At 43.8% G+C, this 18,855-nt stretch overlaps 1 protein-coding gene across 5 annotated transcripts in view; it reads right to left on the bottom strand.

Moving 5' to 3' along the window:
* LOC135219410 (endoplasmic reticulum membrane sensor NFE2L1-like) overlaps window positions 1-18,855 on the bottom strand; it is a 565,440-nt gene that overhangs the window by 11,700 nt on the left and 534,885 nt on the right. For all 5 annotated transcript variants that reach the window (XM_064256165.1, XM_064256164.1, XM_064256162.1 and 2 more), the window contains 3 exons: window positions 4,414-4,521; window positions 1,605-1,795; window positions 623-796 (listed from right to left, as the gene is read on the bottom strand). In XM_064256165.1, coding sequence (XP_064112235.1) covers window positions 623-796; window positions 1,605-1,795; window positions 4,414-4,521 — 473 coding nt within the window. The remainder of the gene's footprint in view (window positions 1-622; window positions 797-1,604; window positions 1,796-4,413; window positions 4,522-18,855) is intronic.

Below are 18,855 nucleotides of genomic sequence, written 5' to 3'. Positions count from 1 at the left end.
TTAACAAAAACAATTCTGGTGGGGCTGAATATCAGTTGCAAAAAACCTCCAGTACTATATCTGCACAAGGCACGCTATGGGTAGTTAACACCTATGGGAATTACGTCAAGATTGAAGAGACATAACAGGCCAAAGTATATCATATGAAATTGAAAGGAACATGTAATGAGACCATAGAAACAAATGTTTAACTCAAACTAATACAACTTTCCGATTAGTGGTTCTACATGCATAGAAAATGTCAGATACTCAGTTATCCAAGTCCTTCATAACTTGACTCAAATCTTTCTCTAATGAAAAAAAGAAAAGATGTAACCTAACTACTGTTTCAAAAACAAAACCTATCAATGTTGAGGTATACCATGTAAGGTACCTACTGCAAAAATGATAAATTAACTAAACAGGAAAACTAATAAGGTAGCAATTTTTAATGAGATTTAACTATTAATTTTCTGATTAACGCTACAACTGTACTGTAATTATGAGAAAGCTATCTACATGCATCTCAAAATGTTTTTGCAAAGCCACATTTTAGCAGAAAAACTGCCTTGAATTTCTACACACATTATTTTAACAAATTTATAACTCTTAATGATATAAAGTTCTACTCAAGTATACTCACCTGGAAAATGTGTCTGTAGAGCAAGGAAAACTTGTGTTTTATACGTGTTCGTTCTGAACTGAGGAATTCAAATTCATTGCACAATTCATTCTTGCGAGTCTGAATTGCTTTCACTTCATCAGCAAGATGTAATATTTGGTCCAGTTTACGTTTCCTACAATTCTGAGCAGCCACCTGAAAATATAATGTCATAAAAACTACCTGTACAGTTACAAAAAGTAAAAATGCAATATTAGGGAGAACAGAATTCACACCAACCCCTCTAGAATAGCTTTGTATTCTTGAGCATTGAACAAATGCACTAACACTCTATCCCATCCCCATGAAATTAAAAATATTCACATTTTACTTACTGTACAGGATGAGAAAAAGGTACTGCTGTTATTTTCCCAATAACATTATTTTCAGTCTTATTTGCATGAGAATATCATGTTTATTTATTTTACTTTCATTATCTATAATTATGAGTCAAGTTACACTCAATTTGTAGACCCTTTTCTTGAGGACTTCGCCACCAACCTTCTCCATGGATACTGTTTAATTTCTATCCTCCAGAAAAATTTGCATAGCCATTACCTTTAATATTCAATAAGAGCAAACCCCACCATTATTAGGAAAAAATCTTATGGTTTGGCCTTTCAAGTCGGTCATTTGGAAAGTTGAGGGCAAACAGATCAAAATTTAGGGCTTAAGTAATTTTTGACAAAATAAAAGTACAGATCTACTAACTGACTGAAAAAGAAAGCCTTCCACAAGACAGTGCTCTACCTGGACACATGAGAGGAGGGGAAGGAAGCAGAAGCAAAAGCTGTAGAACTGATTTTCTCCTAAATTTTACTGTGAAGAAGTTCAATGACACTTAAACTTTCTAGAATAATTTCTAACAAAGATAACAACAAACATCTAAGGGAAAAGATACTACAGTTATCATCCTCCTCTCTTGAAAGACAGCCATTCAGTTTAATTTATATGGTTGGCATACCTTATTCTTGCCACGTCGGCGAATATCTCTAATGAGAGACAGTTGGGCTTCAGTTAGATCATACTTGGAAATCCTTTCATTAAATTCATCCATGGGTAGGTTAATAATGTCATCACAGGTGATTGGAAGATTCATCGCTCTAGCTCGTTTTTCATCTCTAGATAAAGTTCTCTCGTGTTCATTCTTTTTATCTGAGGGAAAAGTAATTAGAAAACAATTAACATATTTTGCTAAAGAAACAACTAAAAAAATATATAAATTAATATCTTTGCTAAAGAAACCATCTGGTAGCCTGAGTTCACTCCTGGCTGCTGCCAAATGTGGAACCAGAGGAATTTATTTCTGGTGATTAGAAAATCATTTCTCGATATGTGGTTCAGATCCCACAATAAGCTGTAGGTTCCACTGCAAAGTACCAATTGGTTCCTAGCCACATAAAAAAATCAAATCCTTCGGGCCTGTCCTAGGAGAGCTATTACTCAGCTTAGTGGTCTGGCTAAACTAAGATAATTAAGTATACAGTATTACCCTGAACTTACATGAGGTTAGGTTCCAGATCCCCTCGCGCAAGGGGGAATTTCACGTAAGTTTGGCACGGTCTCTTAAATTGCTAATAAATGCTTACTTCTACAGTTTGCACTAAATATGACTCTAATCATGATCCCTAAATACCAAGCTAACTTTTAAATTAAATTAAAGTTAATGCAATTTCATTTAAATGTTAGCTGAATACATTATGAAAAAAAAAGAAATAATTGGTTGGTAAAAATATAAGTGTGAGAAGACTACATACATACATTCTCAACCACTTTGCTACCCTGACTCAGAGAGAGATGTGGTGGGATCACAAACCAAAACACAAAAAACTCTCAAAACACATGTACTTATCAACTACTTGATACACTCAGGTGAGGAGCTGCACTGTCCACTGGATATGGCCGTCGCAACACAACACACAAACAACCCAACAAGGGCAACCACTGCACAAATAACCATTAACACAAAAAAACCATATACAAGCCGATATACACACACCCGCTAACAGCATCAAGAAATCACAACAGCTCACCAACAATAACACTCAACAAATCACAACTACAACAACTCACATAACTCAACAAAAACTCTCAAGCACAACAAATCTAACACCACAAGCACAACAACTCTAAAGCAGACTATATCAAACTTAATAACAAATTACATGGCTAATCAATAACACACAATTTAACTGACAATCAATGCCTTCAATATTCTTCATAGACCACTGCTGACACTTCTGACCATCACAGGCTCTGATCACAGACCAACTGAACGAGCAATTCACTTGTTAACTATCCATTCACACAAACCATCTAATGATCCAACAACCAAATCAGCCAGCCTTCCCCCCCCCCCCCCTCCCCCCCCCCCCCCCCCCCCCCCCTCACTCGCCCCCCCCTCTCTCTCTCTCTCTCTCTCTCTCTCTCTCTCTCTCTCTCTCTCTCTCTCTCAAACCACCCTTGAGAATGTTGTCAAATACAACTACCGCAACGCCTCCATAGAGAGAGAGAGAAATTATTTTTTTCATTATTTAATGTTATTTAATAACACATCAAAGCTTAAAAACTTATAAATTACCTAAAAAATAAAAAAATTGACATACACCTATGCAGGGTTTCTCCAGAATTCGAAAATGTTGCATTTGCATGTCTGTGAAATACTCGTGTATGATAATTGGTTAGGTTCCAATGAAAGTTTGCGCTATTGTGAATTCGCTCAACTTGAATCGCATAAAATTGAGGTATTATTGTGTACTTAAATTCTTAAGAAACCATAATTTCACCTACAAGTCAAATAGGAAAATAACTTTTAACATGGAAATGTAATCAACTCCTCTGCTAATAAAGATTGTGTAAATTTTGGTGAAATGACAAACATTTACATCTACCATATGAATAATAAAACAATGCAAACTTTAACGAAGAAAGCAGTTTCAGCATGGTCAAATCATAGTTTTCCTTAAGAATTGGGAACTGTACTCTCTGTCATCTCCCAAAGACATTAAAAAAGGTGTGACGTTAGAACATGAAGTGATGGATAAAAAAGATTCCCATTACAGTTTGGATGTCAAAGAAGCAGCGATATCTTTCTCACATGTTGATCTCTAACCACAGGCAAATTTCACTATTACAATACCTTTGGTCTTCTGAATGTAGTATACTAGAAAGATGTAACACTGAACCCTTCAGTCTGTAAAAGTTTTTCTATTAATATCTTTAATTGCTAAATTAAGGATAAAATCCTGGTTCAGGATGATCATCATGCATTAAATCCCCTGCATCCAAACATATAGGTACTAATCTCTTCCCAAATACAGTAGTAGTATTATATATATATAAACTTCCTTTCTCATGACTAAACCTACCATCTTAAAAAACTTGCCTATCTTCTCACCAATGCTAACCTTTTATACAGCATCTTAATTTTTCTAATTCGAATTCTTTAAACCCTTCTACCTCCAATTGCAAAAAACATACACTTCCCTAAAAGTGTCAACTCAATGACCCTTACAAAATATAAACTCCTTATATTTTGCCAAACCTTTTGCCGAGTTCCAGCTCCCTTCCTGTACTACTTACATAGCCCTACATGATTCAACCATTATACCCCATACTGCCATTCCACCAGATACTAAACCCAATAATTCCATAGAATGAAAATAACGAAGTTAGTCAAGATCAGTAAGGTAATTAAATCACAAATTCTGAATCAAACACAAAATCATACTGAGTTAAAAGTGTAAAATGCAATAGCAGTGTGAGACACTCACTTCTTTGTTTATCACGAGCAGAAGGACGAGTGAGACCTGATGTTCCCTCAGGTTGCAAGTGGTATGTATGATTGTGCTGGACATGATCAACACCAGTACCAGACACCTCTGAAAAACAAAGTTATGCATTAATACATTTCCCTCCTTCATTTAAGTACGTACAGTGGTACCTCGACAAACGAAAGGCTCAACTTATGAAAAACTCAAGATACGAAAGCAAATACGAAAAATTTTACAGCTCTACATACAAAAAGTTTTCAATATACGAAAGGTGGTTGCCGTAAAGTCCCGAGATTCGCCCGGACCACCGAGAACAATTTTAAAACTCCCGCGCCGCCAGCTAAGTAAACTCGCCACCATCCTCCCGCTCTCCCATTGGTTCCTGATGCTAGTCACCCCATAAGATCCTGCTCTCCTATTGGTCAGCATCTACCCCTTGTGCTTTAAGTATTCTATTGGTAAAAGGATGCTGTAAATTGAAAACTTATTTCTTGCAACACATTTAATAAAAAAAAAAAAACATTAGGTAAAGATAGAATAAAGAATAGAAATGAATGGTTATTATACTGTTTTGGTAGTTTCAATAGTTGAAGAGATAATGAAAATTTATGGCTTACTGTGTAAAGTGATTGCTTGGCGATCGTTCGATACTCGTAAGTGCTGGATGTAAACAGAAGTTTGGAAGCTTTTTTTTATTATATATTTAATAAAAAAATTGTGAATTAGATATCATAAAATATAAAATAAATCAGACTGCCAACAAATACGTATTTTTTAGAATTCTTCCTCTGTTTTAACATTACGTTACGTATGTTTCATTATAGCTGTCAGTAACTCTGTATCTCCATTAGGTATAAATAGAATAAAGAATAGAAATGAATGGTTATTATACTGTTTGGTAGTTTCATTAGTTGAAGAGAGATACTAATGAAAATTTTTGGCTTACTGTGTCCTAGGTAAAGTGATTGCTTGGCGTTCGTTCGGTACTCGTAAGACAGTAAGAGCTGACTGTAAACAATCGATTGGAAGGTTTTTGTTTGTTTGTTTGTGTATTATAGTTAATGATTAATTAATAATTATTTGAAATGAGTACATACTGATTAATTTATACATTTTATTGCAATATTCTAACTTTTAGCTTCTTAGGTTTAGATGTCAGAATCATAGACTAGGCTACAGTAGCAACCGCTAACATAGGCTAGGCTTATTGCTAAGGGACATATGCTAAAGTCCTAATATATGCAGTAAAAATGGGGTTGAACATTACATGCAGTTGAATATTACTCAAGTATGTACAGTATTTTGCCTTTTTGGAGTAATATTTCTTCCGTCGGATTGGTGTCGTAACCCTAGAACGTGTGTTTTAGGCCTGGAAATATAATTTACTGTGGTGTTTTTGGAGGGCTTGGAACAGATTAGCCATTTTACATGTAAAATATGGTCCAAGATACGAAAACCTCATGATATGAAGGGCGCCTCGGAACGGATTAATTTCGTATCTCAAGGTACTACTGTACATTACACACTTGATGACTATCGTTTTATCAGTAAGTAAAAACTTGCAAAATGCCAGCATATCAAAGTTACTTCATTTACATGTTGGTAAGAACCTAAGCTGCTGTAACCACAATTGTGAGCAAGGAACAGAATGCCATTCTATAAAAATCACTTATTTTTATGATTGACTTAATAACTTCCATTACCATTAGATTTAGAAATGATGGTGAATAGGTCGGTCTCAAGGGTAAGAATCTTTCCTCGAGTTGGTGACAAAATCTTTCCTCGAGTTGGTGACAAAATGCAATAAGTACTAAATATTCTATACAGCTGCAAAATAACCTCTTGTTTGAATGTAACGCCCTTAATCCCATTAAGACACCTGCAAGAAACTCAAAATCCTCGAAAGCCTAAGTGATAACAGTAACTAAAACTCTGACTAAATTACCTTGGGTCACAGCTGGTGTATGTGACAAATGATGTGTTTATCGAGTGTATATGAAAAATTAGCCTCAAGAGCAAATGGTATATTTATCCAATTTCCTTTTCCATATCATTTTGTTCATCAATGGCAACTAATTCCTGTATATTCCTATATTTTTTCTGACAAAATTGAAATAAAGAGTACCTCTAGATCTCTCATATGACTTTGCAGGCATGTTTTTGACCTTCAAAAATGTTGAAAAATTGGTCTTTGAGGGAGGGAGGGAGAAAAAAAAAATAAAATAAAAAAAATAAAAAACTTTGTCAATGCCAAATAGATTTACTCCCAGACAAGCCAATATATCGTGCTGCAAAGAGCTTGTTGGGAATACAGTGACCCTTGGCACTTGTATTACAGACCTCTACAATATTTCTAATGAAAGGTTGGATAACCACTCAATAACTATGTTAAATAAAAGGCTTCTATACTTGATTTAGCACGCTAATTAAAGACAAGATGCCAGACAAAAGGTCTCTTATGTTTTTGCTTTAATTTTTCCATGGCTACATAGTATCAAATGCATGTAAGACTTGGAGATGGTGGGCCAGGTTATTTTAAACATAAGTGTTTATATAAAGAAATGATATATACAATAATCAAACCAAATAACTAGGGTATCATAATGTCCACAGGTTCTTAGAAATATTGGCACACATTTTTTGATATCAGAATTATAATGGGATCAAGTATGTTTCAAGACACCTTTTCTAAAATGTGTTGTGCTAAATGTCCAATTATGTAAATAAATACTAAAGCTATACACATTCATGAATATTATATGCAACTATCTTATGCATAACAGTCTTGTCTATGCATTAATAACTCATTTACAGTAAATTTACCTACCAATGGGTTAACCAGTTACCTCCTGATGGGTAATATTAATGCAGTATGTATGTCAAACCCTCATTCATTACAACAGGTCTGTGGGCATGGTGACCATTCTGATCATTTGTTAGCTATGTACGTCATTATGCTTTTTCAGATGATGATCCAACAACTGTACACACAAGTAAACCTTACAATTGCGCAGCTGCACGTAAGAGACATCTCTAGGTGAGGGTATGATACAAATATGACAATTTGTCGAAAATTGCATTTTTCCTAACTATACAAACCTGAGGTCCTTTAACAATAGGAAGTAGCTAGCGGCAGCTGGAACGGTCGTAAGCTTCGAACAAGGGGAGAACGGTAGTTAACTGCTTGTCCGACAGTCGCGCGGAGGTAAACAAATCACTTTTGCTTTTGGCCCATGCAAAATACGCAGAGTGAGGGGTGGCATGAGGAGGGACTATATGTAAAGGACCTCAGGTTTGTATAGTTAGGAAAAATGCAATTTTCGACAAATTGTCATTTGTTCCGATACGTAATACAAACCATCGGTCCTTTAACAATAGGAAGACTCACTTCTTGGTGGGAGGAATCTGAGTCTTTTGATGAACAGACTGGTGTTCGTCCATCCCTGGAATGCCTCCCTGGTCGTAAGAGCGAGGGAGGGATCCAAGCCTCTGTCCGATTGATCGGGGTGTGCACCGCAGGATCAATGGTCAGACCTCTGGGCCGAGTACTAAGAGAGAGGCAAGCGTATATCTTCGTACCAGCAAGCAAGAACTTGTTCCTGTTTGCAAGAGGCAACATAAAGTATGGGTTGTCTCAAGCTGGCATCCACTTCCTCCCCCTTGTTGGAGGAAGTGGGGATATACGCTCCTATCCTAGTGAAAGGGATAGGTGATGGGGCTCGTTGAGTAGCTCACCTGCATCTTGTCCTTATCAGCAGGTGCCGCTGTGTCCCTCTAACCAAGGTAGAGGGGAAGAAAAGATGGGAAGAGAGGAGCCAGTCACACTCTCATTCACTCATCCATTCTTATGGTCACACCAGGACTCGATGCTGTTCAGCCTGCGAGGGTCTGGGTTCGCTACACAACGTGTTGAGCAGCCACCACGGGTCCCAAGGAAAAAAGATCCAAGGACCTGTGGGCAATATCCCGAAGGTAGAAGGAAGGGCATGTTGTCTGGTTGGACCAGACCCCTGCCTTCAGTACCTGCGCCACGGAGAAGTTCTTGCGACAAGGCAGCATCTCCTTCGCATCGAAGGCGTGAAGTCCATTAGGGAGGGGATTGTGAACGACTCGAACCAATCGTCAGGGACCGAAGGGTTCTGAGTCTTCGCTACGAAGTTCGGTTACGAAATCGAGCGTCACGGATCTCCATCCCCTGGATGCTTGACTTCGCAGGAGAAGTCATGCAGTTCCTCAGAGGAAAAGAAGGAAATAGTCGCATGACCTATCCCTCTTCTCTACTTCGGTGATGTCCAGTACCCATACTGGTCTGTCCGTTTGCCACGAAGTCTCTCGCATCCTCCTATCCCCATGCAGCGAAGTTCTCGGTAGTGGATAGGACACCGACACTCCATGGTGGGTGTCAATGGTATGGGTACTGTGACAAGCTATTAAAACGAAGTAATGGTTGCTTTGTAACAACCGAACTAAGTCAACAGCGTAGTTCGTAAACTGACTCGGGCGCTCTGACAGCTGCCGACTGACTGCGTTCGGTAGGAGGCAAGTTGTCAAAGCATCCGAGTAAGTCACGTGACCTTCGCCTTTAAAGTTAATGCCGAGAGACCAAACAAATAATGTATTTGTTGTCACCAATGCCGGACAGCGAGTGATGATTCTCTTAAGGCATGTGGCCCCAACAGGCGAAAGTCAATTGCCTTCTAGAGACCGAGGGTCCCTGAAGGTAATAAACATCTCATGGTTGTTGAATCTCAGCTAAGGAGAAACACTATGTACAGTTGAAGACGAAGGTAGATATTGAATGCAACCTACGTCTTCACAGATGAATCGAGAGAAGGATTCTCAAGATTCATAGCCTGTGCTTACAAATGACTGAAAACGCTAACCGCTATTTCATTGCTGTCCGGTGAGAAGTCGTAGTTGCAATGAAAGCGGGGCGTTCTTAAGTAATGAAAACACAGGGGAAAGCCGCCTGAAGAACTGCTTCTCATGGGCTGAACATTTGGAAGTAGAGCTGTCAGGTCGGAGAGTAGGCGATGTCTTCTGACACATCTCGTAATTCGGGTTGAACAATGAACAATTGTACACCTACAATTACGAGATATTTTGAAGACAAACTCAGATGTCTGCAAAATCATTCGCATTATCGCAGTGCGATGCAGCGGGAGACTTGTACAGACTTCTGTTACCGCGCGGTAAACAGAAAGATGAAAGAGTCCAAGAGATATCTCTGTTGAAAATTCTCGCAATGTCGAAGGCGATGGAATCTAGCGTCACAGCAGTAGATGGTCCTTCATTATTGCGAGAATCCCCGTTAATCAGAGACCTAAGTCCATGATTGTTGGGCAGAGATACGGTTCGGTAGTCAATCAAAGCAGGGGAGAGAGAGACATACATGACCGTGAATCTCGGAGGCCCAGCTGATACTGAGCTGCTATCAGGCAGTTCAATACGCAGTAGTTGAGCCTGAGCTCTCGCTGACTCGTCATCCTGAGTTGCCAGGTAATCCATTATTCCACGAAGGAATGCGTTCGGCTAGAACTACCGAGCATAAAAGATATGCTCGAGCAATTATATTTAGGGCGAAACGAATTTCGGTATATTTCGTAATATAAAAGTTGAAATGGTGTTGTCGTGACAAAACCATAAGTATATAAAATTGAAACTGAAAACTCCTGGGAGGTTGCAGGCAACCCCGAGTTGCAGTTCAATTAGAATACTTCTCTTATAAGTCGTAATCCGTAGATTAACTAGGATATGCGCCTACCCCTCGGACAATTCAACTGCTTAGTAGAATCATGTCGCGAGGTTAATATACGTAGTATATTTGTAGGATTCTGAACAACGATCTCCATCCTAAATTCTTTCCTTCAAGAAAACAAAATAAGGATTGGAGATCGACCACCTTCATTCTCTATCAAAGAGAGTGAAGGAGAAGTCTTCCTCGAAGGAAAGCTTCAATGGTGAACAGAATACTAAGACGATAGTTCAAGCCAAACTGGATATTCCCGTCCGATCTCCTCTATTCCAGGTTGGTCGCCTACTGTGAGATAGTTTCTTTCAGCAGCAGTCTTCTTCAAATGCTAGAAATTCCAGGAATTCGAGCATAGGCGAGGTTCCCGATTATCGTGTAACATATCGGGGATTCTCGTCTCACTCACTTTGGACCGTGGTCTCGCGTAAGTGTTTGGAGATCGTAAAAACTCGAACACTCTGAATGCGCTAGAAATTCCGTAGAATTCAAGCAGTCTGCGAAACCCCCACCGAATTCGTCAAACGATATCGGCTGGTGGTCCTCTCGATTCCCGTAGAAAATCGAGAATGGGGCAGGATTCCTCCTCAACGACCGGGGCTTACGTCAGGTAGGAACCCGAAGGTCCCCCCGGTAGCGCAGTCCCGAACGTGGGATCCTACAGAGAAATCTCTGTAGGATCCCTCCTCTTTCCCTCGTAGCCGTAAGGAGAGAGGGAATGGGGGAGGAATTGGATACTCGCTCGCCTTCCCAGTGGAACTAGCAGTTGGAGAAGAGATAGGAACAGCCATCGCCTTGCGGCGATGGCCTCTCAGAGTCTGGGAAACGAATCGTCAGAGAAAACGTTTTCCCGCGGAGGGTTAAGAACTCTCACTGTAGGTAAGGTTCTGCGCCACTGTGAAACGTCGTCTGGGTGGGGCTGATCGACACCTGACAGGAGAGAGCCGATACCGTCCTCCGACTCATTCCAGTCCTCGTCGAGGTCGAAACCTCTCAGGAGGACCGAAGGAGTATTTAAATACGGTGTCCGAAGACACGTAGAACGCCGCTGTCGCAGTAGAGGAGGTGGAAGTAGCTTGATCGACCGGCCAGAACTGAGAGAGCCTTCTTGTCCGGAGACGAGAGACTCTGGTTCGAGACAGAATCGGCAAGCTCCGATCGCGGCAGACCCACCGTCGGTTTTGGGTTCCCTCTCGGCCCAAAACGACTCGAGCAGAGACGTGGGCTCTGCTGGTGGGAGCGGCAATCCTTCCGCAAGGTCTTTATGCTGACGAATCAGCTTAATGACTTCTGCAACTTCCTCTGTATCTCGGGAGTAACCGCGTCTTGCGGAGTAGGACCGTCCAGTCCCTCCAACAAGAACAGATCCCGAGATACTCCTCCTTTAGAAGGAGGAACAGCGGCAGGCCCCTGACGGTCGCCTCCAGCTACTTGCGCGTATGTCCTGTCGGTCCTAGACCCGTGCCTGGTCCATACGGCGTCATAGCGGGATCGCGAGCGGCGCACCTCTCGCGATCAGTCGTAGGTACCTCGTCCTCCCGGTGTAGCCCGAGGAGGTTGAAGGTACAGGAGAGGCAGACCTGACGCTCCCCCCTAGCTCGCTGGCAGGACCAGCGTGCTTGGAGGGCTGCATCTGATCGTCAACCCGCGGTGGCGATCGAGCAGCAGGCCTAGCCTTGCCGCTCGCCTGGGGCGAGAGGCTCGGCTGAGAACGTTGACGCTGATCTCTAGCGTGGCGAGGCTGAGCTGTTGCTGGTTACTGTCTCCGCCCGGTCCCTATGGGAGCGGCGGTCAGGTGACCTGCTAGGCTCTCTGTCGCGGCGAGGAGGACCGGCCAGCGTCCTCTCGGCGCGTCGAGCCGCTGGTACCGACGGCCGCGGGGACACCCCTTCCTCGCCTCAACCCGTGGCTGGTCAGCGACCGTCACGTCAACCCGAGCAGCCAGTTGGTCGCTGCGAGAGCGTCCACTGGCCTGGCGAGAGTCGTGCCAGTCTTCTGCTCCGCGCCGCGGTCTTGACGGCGAGCGAGCTCGGGCGTCAAAACTTTGGCTGGACGGTCTCCCGTGGAAGAGCGTCCACTCGGTACTTCTCGCGAACGAGAAGCGGCCGAGACGGAACCTGATTTAGCGGCAGGACCGCTAACACCAGGTGAGGACGTACCAGCCGAGGCTGGTACACCTCTGGTCCCCGTCGTCTTCTTCTTTGCAGAGGAAGAGACGGGCCCCGTCCCCGAAGGAACAGGAGGACCAGCAGAAGAGCTCCCCGACTCGCCTGAGCGAGACGGGTCCCCTAGAAGATCCCGAAGGAGTCTTCTTAGGGGGAAAAACCCGGGTTTACCAGCTGGTCGCTGCAAGAGCGGCCGCTGGCCTGGCAAGAGTCACCCGAGCGTCTCTCACCAGCCTTCTGCTCCGTGCCGCGTCTTGGCGCCGAGCGAACTCTGGCGCCGAAACTTGGCTGCACGGTCTCCCGAGGGGAGAACGTACACTCGGGATCTCTCGCGAACGAGAGACCGAGCCGGAACCTGGCGTAGCGGCATCTCCGCTAGCACCAGGCAGGAAGTACCAGAGCTAACCGATACTCCTCTGGTCCCCGTCTATCTCTTCCTTACGGAAGGGGAGACGGGCCCCGCTTCCCGGAAGGAGAAAGAGGAGGACCAGCAGAAGGACCCCCCGTCCCACCGGGGGGTGGGACGGGCCCTTAGAAGTTCCCGAAGGAGACTTCTTAGGGGGGAAGGCAGCCTTCTTCTTCTTCAGCTTATGGGCCTTAGAAGTCGAAGGGGAAGAGGCAGCAGCAGACGATGAAGACAAAGATGACAGCTTCCTCTCTCCTCTTCCTCGTCAGCTCACGCAGGACAGTCGTCAGGTCCTCCATCCAGGCCGGAGCCGGGGCTATTGCCGAAGCAAACACGGCCCGACTGCACCTGTCCGGAAGGACCTGGGACTGGGGAAGAACACACCGTGGGGCAGGACCAGCATGGACAGGCTCAGAACCAGGAGCGACAGGAACAGCAACCAGCTCAGGAGCGGCAGGAACAGCGGCAGCGGTTATAGACCCAGAAGGGACAGCCAAGCCAACAGCGGGAATCCAACATCAGCGGCAGGTACGGCAGGCCCAGCGATCGCCTCGTAGAATCATCGGCAGCCAGCGGAACCTGGGTACTGGCGGCCGGTCCAGGGGCGAGCTGCTGGAACAGCGGAAGTCTGGGGCAGGCAACTTGAAGAAAAACAGGCGGCGGCGGCAACACCCCCTCGGTACGGCGGCGGCACCCTAGTAGCGGCAGGACGGCGGTCAACGACACAAGCCATGGGGAGTTGTTAGAACCAGGAGGGGGGGAGCAGCAATTAAAGCGGGGGCCCGTTGGTAGTTAGTGGAGTACCGCCCCAGACCTCGCTAGACTCTGCAAGCAGCCCGTGGATGCTAGGCACGCCTGCCCGCCGCGTGGTCCATACCTGTCCAAGGTCGTCTCCCACGGATGTAGCACCTGCGGTAACATAGATAGATTAGTAAGAGGGGTTCCCTCACGCACGGGGGGAAGACATGCCCCACCCCGAACGCAAGGAAGACCCCAAAATATAAAAATACAACGAAGAAGCTGAGCGGGGGGCAGGAAGGAAGACGAAGAATCGGATACCAAGGGAGTCGCGGGAGAGCTTTCCGACGACTCCCTGGCAGACCTTCGCTTCCCCATACCCCCGCACAGCAGTGAAAAGTAATATGAAAATGAAACAGAATAACTGCCCTTGCGATTCACTTCATAGAACTTAAAGGGGAAAAAATTAATTCCCGGGTAAGAACGGAAACTTGATCCAAATAATATGATGCTATCATAAAATATATATGAAAATGAAACAGAATACTGCACGATTTCACTTTCACATAAAAACGTAAGGATCAATTCCCGGGTAAGAACGAAAATTGATCCAAATTAAATTCATGCAAATAAATAAATGAAAATGAAAGAATATTGCAATTGCGAATCCACTTTCATTCCATTCTATTATACAAAATAAAAGGCTCGTGCCGAGCGCAATCACACTCTCGGTAAACGAACGCACAGGGCAAAAATATAATGAAAAGAGTACTTACATTTTTCAATTACACACTTTCGCCCAAAATACATGACTCGGCGCGAGCGCGCCCGCCCTCGGCACCGAGACATAATTCAAGGGTTCAATTCATGAAAAGAGAGGAAATCGCCGCATCTACGGCGATAGCTCCATGTTGGTCCATAATTAAGTAATGAAAATGAAAACAGTGTACTTACAGTTTCATTTTCAAGTTAAACAAACCATTAGTAGAAAACACAATATAAACAAAGCATACGACGATGAAGCGGGCAGAGAGCGATGACGAACACGTCCTTCACACCCGCGGCCGAAAGCAAAAGTGATTTGTTTACCTCCCAGTCGCGCGGCGCGCGACTGTCGGACAAGCAGTTAACTACCGTTCTCCCCTTGTTCGAAGCTTACGACCGTTCCAGCTGCCGCTAGCTACTTCCTATTGTTAAAGGACCGATGGTTTGTATTACGTATCGGAACAAATCAGCTGTTAATCTTTAACACTATAAAGCTTCATTCATTACATTACTCATTAAATGTTAGACAAAATTAATCACACTCTAAAATGAGGTTATTATGATATAACAAAGTTTCATGTATACTTACCTGGCAGGTATATATATAGCTATATTCTCTGTTCGCACTGGCAGAATTTTCAAAACTCGCGGCAACCGCTAGATCACTGGTAGTTCAGGTGATCGCCACCCCGCTCCCGTGGCGCTGGTGCTCGGAATCATTCCCATTTTCGTCAGATTTTTCTCTGAACCCTGTCTTCTGAGGGGAGGTGGGTGGGAATTTAATTATATATACCTGCCAGGTAAGTATACATGAAACTTTGTTATATCATAATAACCTCATTTTCATGTATGACACTTACCTGGCAGGTATATATATAGCTGATTGACACATTTGGAGGTGGGTCAAAGACAGCAACATTGTAAGTTTTAAAATTTAAAATAAATCCCAAATACTCTTAGATTCCTTACCTGCTAAGGTAGCTGACTTCATAATTCCTGCCTCTTAGCCTGCTAAACCTTAGTAGCTCCCAACTAGGACATGACCTAATAGTTGATGAAGCTAAATACAAGGGTCTGACAACTGGACGGGACCAATTTGTTGACAGGAAACCCTAGCCCTCTCTTACCACGGGCATTCATGCTAGGATAAGTTAGACCACCTGAACCACACACAAAACTAACCTAACGCACTACACTTCACAGACTGAAGAGGAAATAACCCTCTCAGACAACCATAAAAACAACACCACTTAATTAAAATACCTAGCATGTTAGTAAGTTATGGGGTGGAAATTCCTTTGCCCAATACTGCTCCTGAGGATACATATGGGCCCAACGTTTGACAGTTGTCAAACGTTGTTTTGACGTTTCTAAGGTAATGACTTGCAAACACTGAATTAGTCCTCCAAAACGTTGTTTCAATGATATCTTTGAGGGCCATATTCCTTTTAAATGCCAAGGAAGTAGCTACTGCTCTCACTTCGTGCGCCTTAACCTTAAGGATGCCGAAATTTTCTTCTTGGCATAACATATGAGATTCTTTAATTAGTTCCCTAAGGAAAAAGGCAATAGCATTTTTGGTCATTGCTCTGCTAGGATCCTTCACAGAGCACCACAGTGATTCTGAAGTTCCTCTAATCTTACTGGTTTTCTCTATATAATAGCGCAAAGCCCTTACTGGACAAAGAACTCTCTCTTGTTCCTGTCCTACCAAATCTGAAAGACCCATAATCTCAAAAGACCTTGGCCATGGATGAGCTGGATTCTCGTTCTTGGCCAAGAAAACCTCCTGAAATGAGCAAACTGCCTTGTCATGTTTCCAGCCAACATGTTTGCTAATTGCTTGCAGCTCACTAACCCTTTTAGCTGTGGCCAAGGCCACCAAAAAGATGGTCTTTTTCGAGATATCTCTCAACGAGGCTTGATCCATCGGTTCGAACTTACTAGTTCCTAAGAATTTCAGGACCACATCGAGATTCCAGGAAGGTGTTCTGTATTGGTGTTCCTTCCTTGTTCCAAAGGACCTTATGAGGTCTCTCAGATCTAGATTATTGGTAATATCTAAACCTCTATGTCTAAATACTGAGGCCAGCATACTACGATACCCTTTAATTGTCTGAGTTGACAACCCTACTTCCTTCTTTAAATATAAAAGGAAGTCGGCAATTTGGGTCACAGAGGTACTGGATGAAGAAATCTTCCGACTCTTGCACCACCACCAACGACCTGACACTTCTTGAGGCCCGAGAGTCGCTCCCCAGCCTGCGTCCGACGCGTCTGAGAACAATACATGGTCTGGGTTCTTTTGCTGGAGCGAAGCTCCCTCCGCTAACTTCCCCGGAGTTAGTCACCAACGCAATTCCTCTTTGATCTTGCGAGGAATTCGAAACAGGAAGGAATCTGGTTGCGATTTTCTTGGCCAGACTTGGTTCAAAAATATTTGCAAGGGTATCATGTGAAGCCTTCCTAGAGAAACGAACCGTTCCAGGGACGAGAGAGTCCCCAGTAAGCTCATCCACTCCCGTGCCGAACATTGTTCTTTCTCTAGAAAGGCTTGAACTTTCCGGATGCACTGCTCTTGCCTGTCGGGAGACGGAAAAGCCCGAAAAGTCACTGAGGAGATCAGAATCCCCAAATAAACTAGCTCCTGATTGGGGGTCAGATTCGACTTTTCTAAGTTCACCATCAGCCCTACTCTTTCGTTAATGTTAACGTCATTTCTAAGTCCTCCAGACATTGTCTTCTTGATTGGGCTCTTATGAGCCAATCGTCCAGGTATAGAGACACTCTTATTCCCAGAATATGTAGCCACTTCGCCACGCTTGACATCACTCTTGTAAAAACTTGTGGGGCTGTGCACAGTCCGAAGCAGAGGGCTTTGAACTGAAAGACCCTGTTCTGGATCACAAATCTCAAGTACTTCCTGGATCCTGCATGAATTGGGATATGAAAATATGCGTCTTGAAGGTCCAGGGTAACCATCCAGTCCCCTGGACGTACCGCTGCCAGTACTGAATCGGTCGTCTCCATCGTAAATTTTGTCTTCTCCACAAATAAGTTGAGTTGACTTACGTCCAGTACTGGTCTCCATCCCCCCGAGGATTTCGCTACTAAGAAAAGCCGGTTGTAAAATCCCGGAGATAAGTGATCCAGAACAGGTTCTATTGCTCCTTTCTTGAGCATAGAAAGTACTTGCTCTTGTAGTGCTTCTTGTTTCCCTGGATCGCTGTAGTGAGCTCCAAGCTCTCTTGGCGATGACGAAAGAGGTGGTCTCTTCAGAAAAGGGATTTTGTAACCTTCCTTGGCTACCTTGACGACCCAAGGATCTGCTCCCTTTTCTTGCCAAATCTCCCAAAACTTCTGGAGTCTGGCCCCCACTGATGTCTGAAGGACTTGTTCTTCATTGTTTATTACTGGGTTTCGAACCCCTCTTGGAAGGAGCTCTTCTTCCTCTGACGGAAGGACGAGAAAAGGACTTGCCTCGAAAGGGCTGACTAGCCTGTCTTGATTCCTAAGGTGTCTTCTTAACCACTTTGGTGGGTAAAAATTTCCTTACCGAAGACGTTAACAGATCCTGCGTCGCCTTCTGAGTCAGGGAAAGAGAAATATCCTTGATAATATCCGAAGGAAATAACTGATCCGAGAGTGGGGAAAAAACCAATTCGGATTTCTGAGCGTTAGAAACGCCCTTTGCAGCAAAAGAGCACAGGAGTGACCTCTTCTTTAAAACTCCTGCAGTGAAAAGAGATGCCAACTCATTCGCCCCATCCCTTAGGGCTTTGTCCATGCAGGACATAATACTGCTTGGAAGTTGAGAAGCCGTTGATTCCTTATTTTCCACTGTTCGTCCAAGAGCCCCCAAGGACCAATCAAGAAAATTGAAAACCTCGAAAGTCCGGAAAATACCTTTCAAGAGATGATCTAACTCTGATGGAGTCCACCACACTTTAGCCGAATTCAAAGCATGTCTGCGGGAACTGTCAACAATGTTGGAAAAATCACCCTGGGAGGAGGCAGGAACCCCCAGGCCGAGACTTTCCCCCGTCGCATACCAGATTCCGGACTTCGATGCCAATTTGGCTGGAGGGAAGGAGAACGAAGTCTTGCCCGCTTCCCTCTTTTCCTTCAACCACGTATCGATCCTTTGAAGAGCCTTCTTAGCTGTAATTGAAAGCTTCATCTTCAAAAACGAAGACTTTTTCGGTGTCTTATTCTTGGAGAATTGAGAAAGGGGTGACATCGGAGCTGAAGGCTGAAATTCCCCTTCAAAAACTGATAGAAGGCAATCAGTCAACTTCTTGTAGTCTGAAGAAGGTGCTTCACCATCTTTCTCTTCCTCAGACGCTAAGTCTTCCATCTCCTCTTCTGCCGAAGAAACATCTTGTAATCCAAGGTCTTGCTGCTGAAAATCTTCTCTAACCTCGCGGGAAGAAGACGGCTCCTGCCGCCTGCGTCCTGCGTCCTTCTGAGCTCCGAGATTGCGTCCTGCGTCCTGTTCCGGTAACTTGCGTCCTGTTCCGGTAACTTGCGTCCTGCGTCCTGTTCCCGTAACTTGCGTCCTACACGAGACTCCGAAGTGCGATGAGAAGGAGGCAAACAATCATGCGTCCTTTTAGAGG

The sequence above is a fragment of the Macrobrachium nipponense genome, chromosome 1 (assembly GCF_015104395.2).
Source record: "Macrobrachium nipponense isolate FS-2020 chromosome 1, ASM1510439v2, whole genome shotgun sequence".
Classification (NCBI taxonomy): Eukaryota; Metazoa; Arthropoda; class Malacostraca; order Decapoda; family Palaemonidae; genus Macrobrachium; species Macrobrachium nipponense.
Note: the sequence above shows the minus strand (reverse complement) of the source record. Positions and strands in the feature narration are given on the sequence as shown.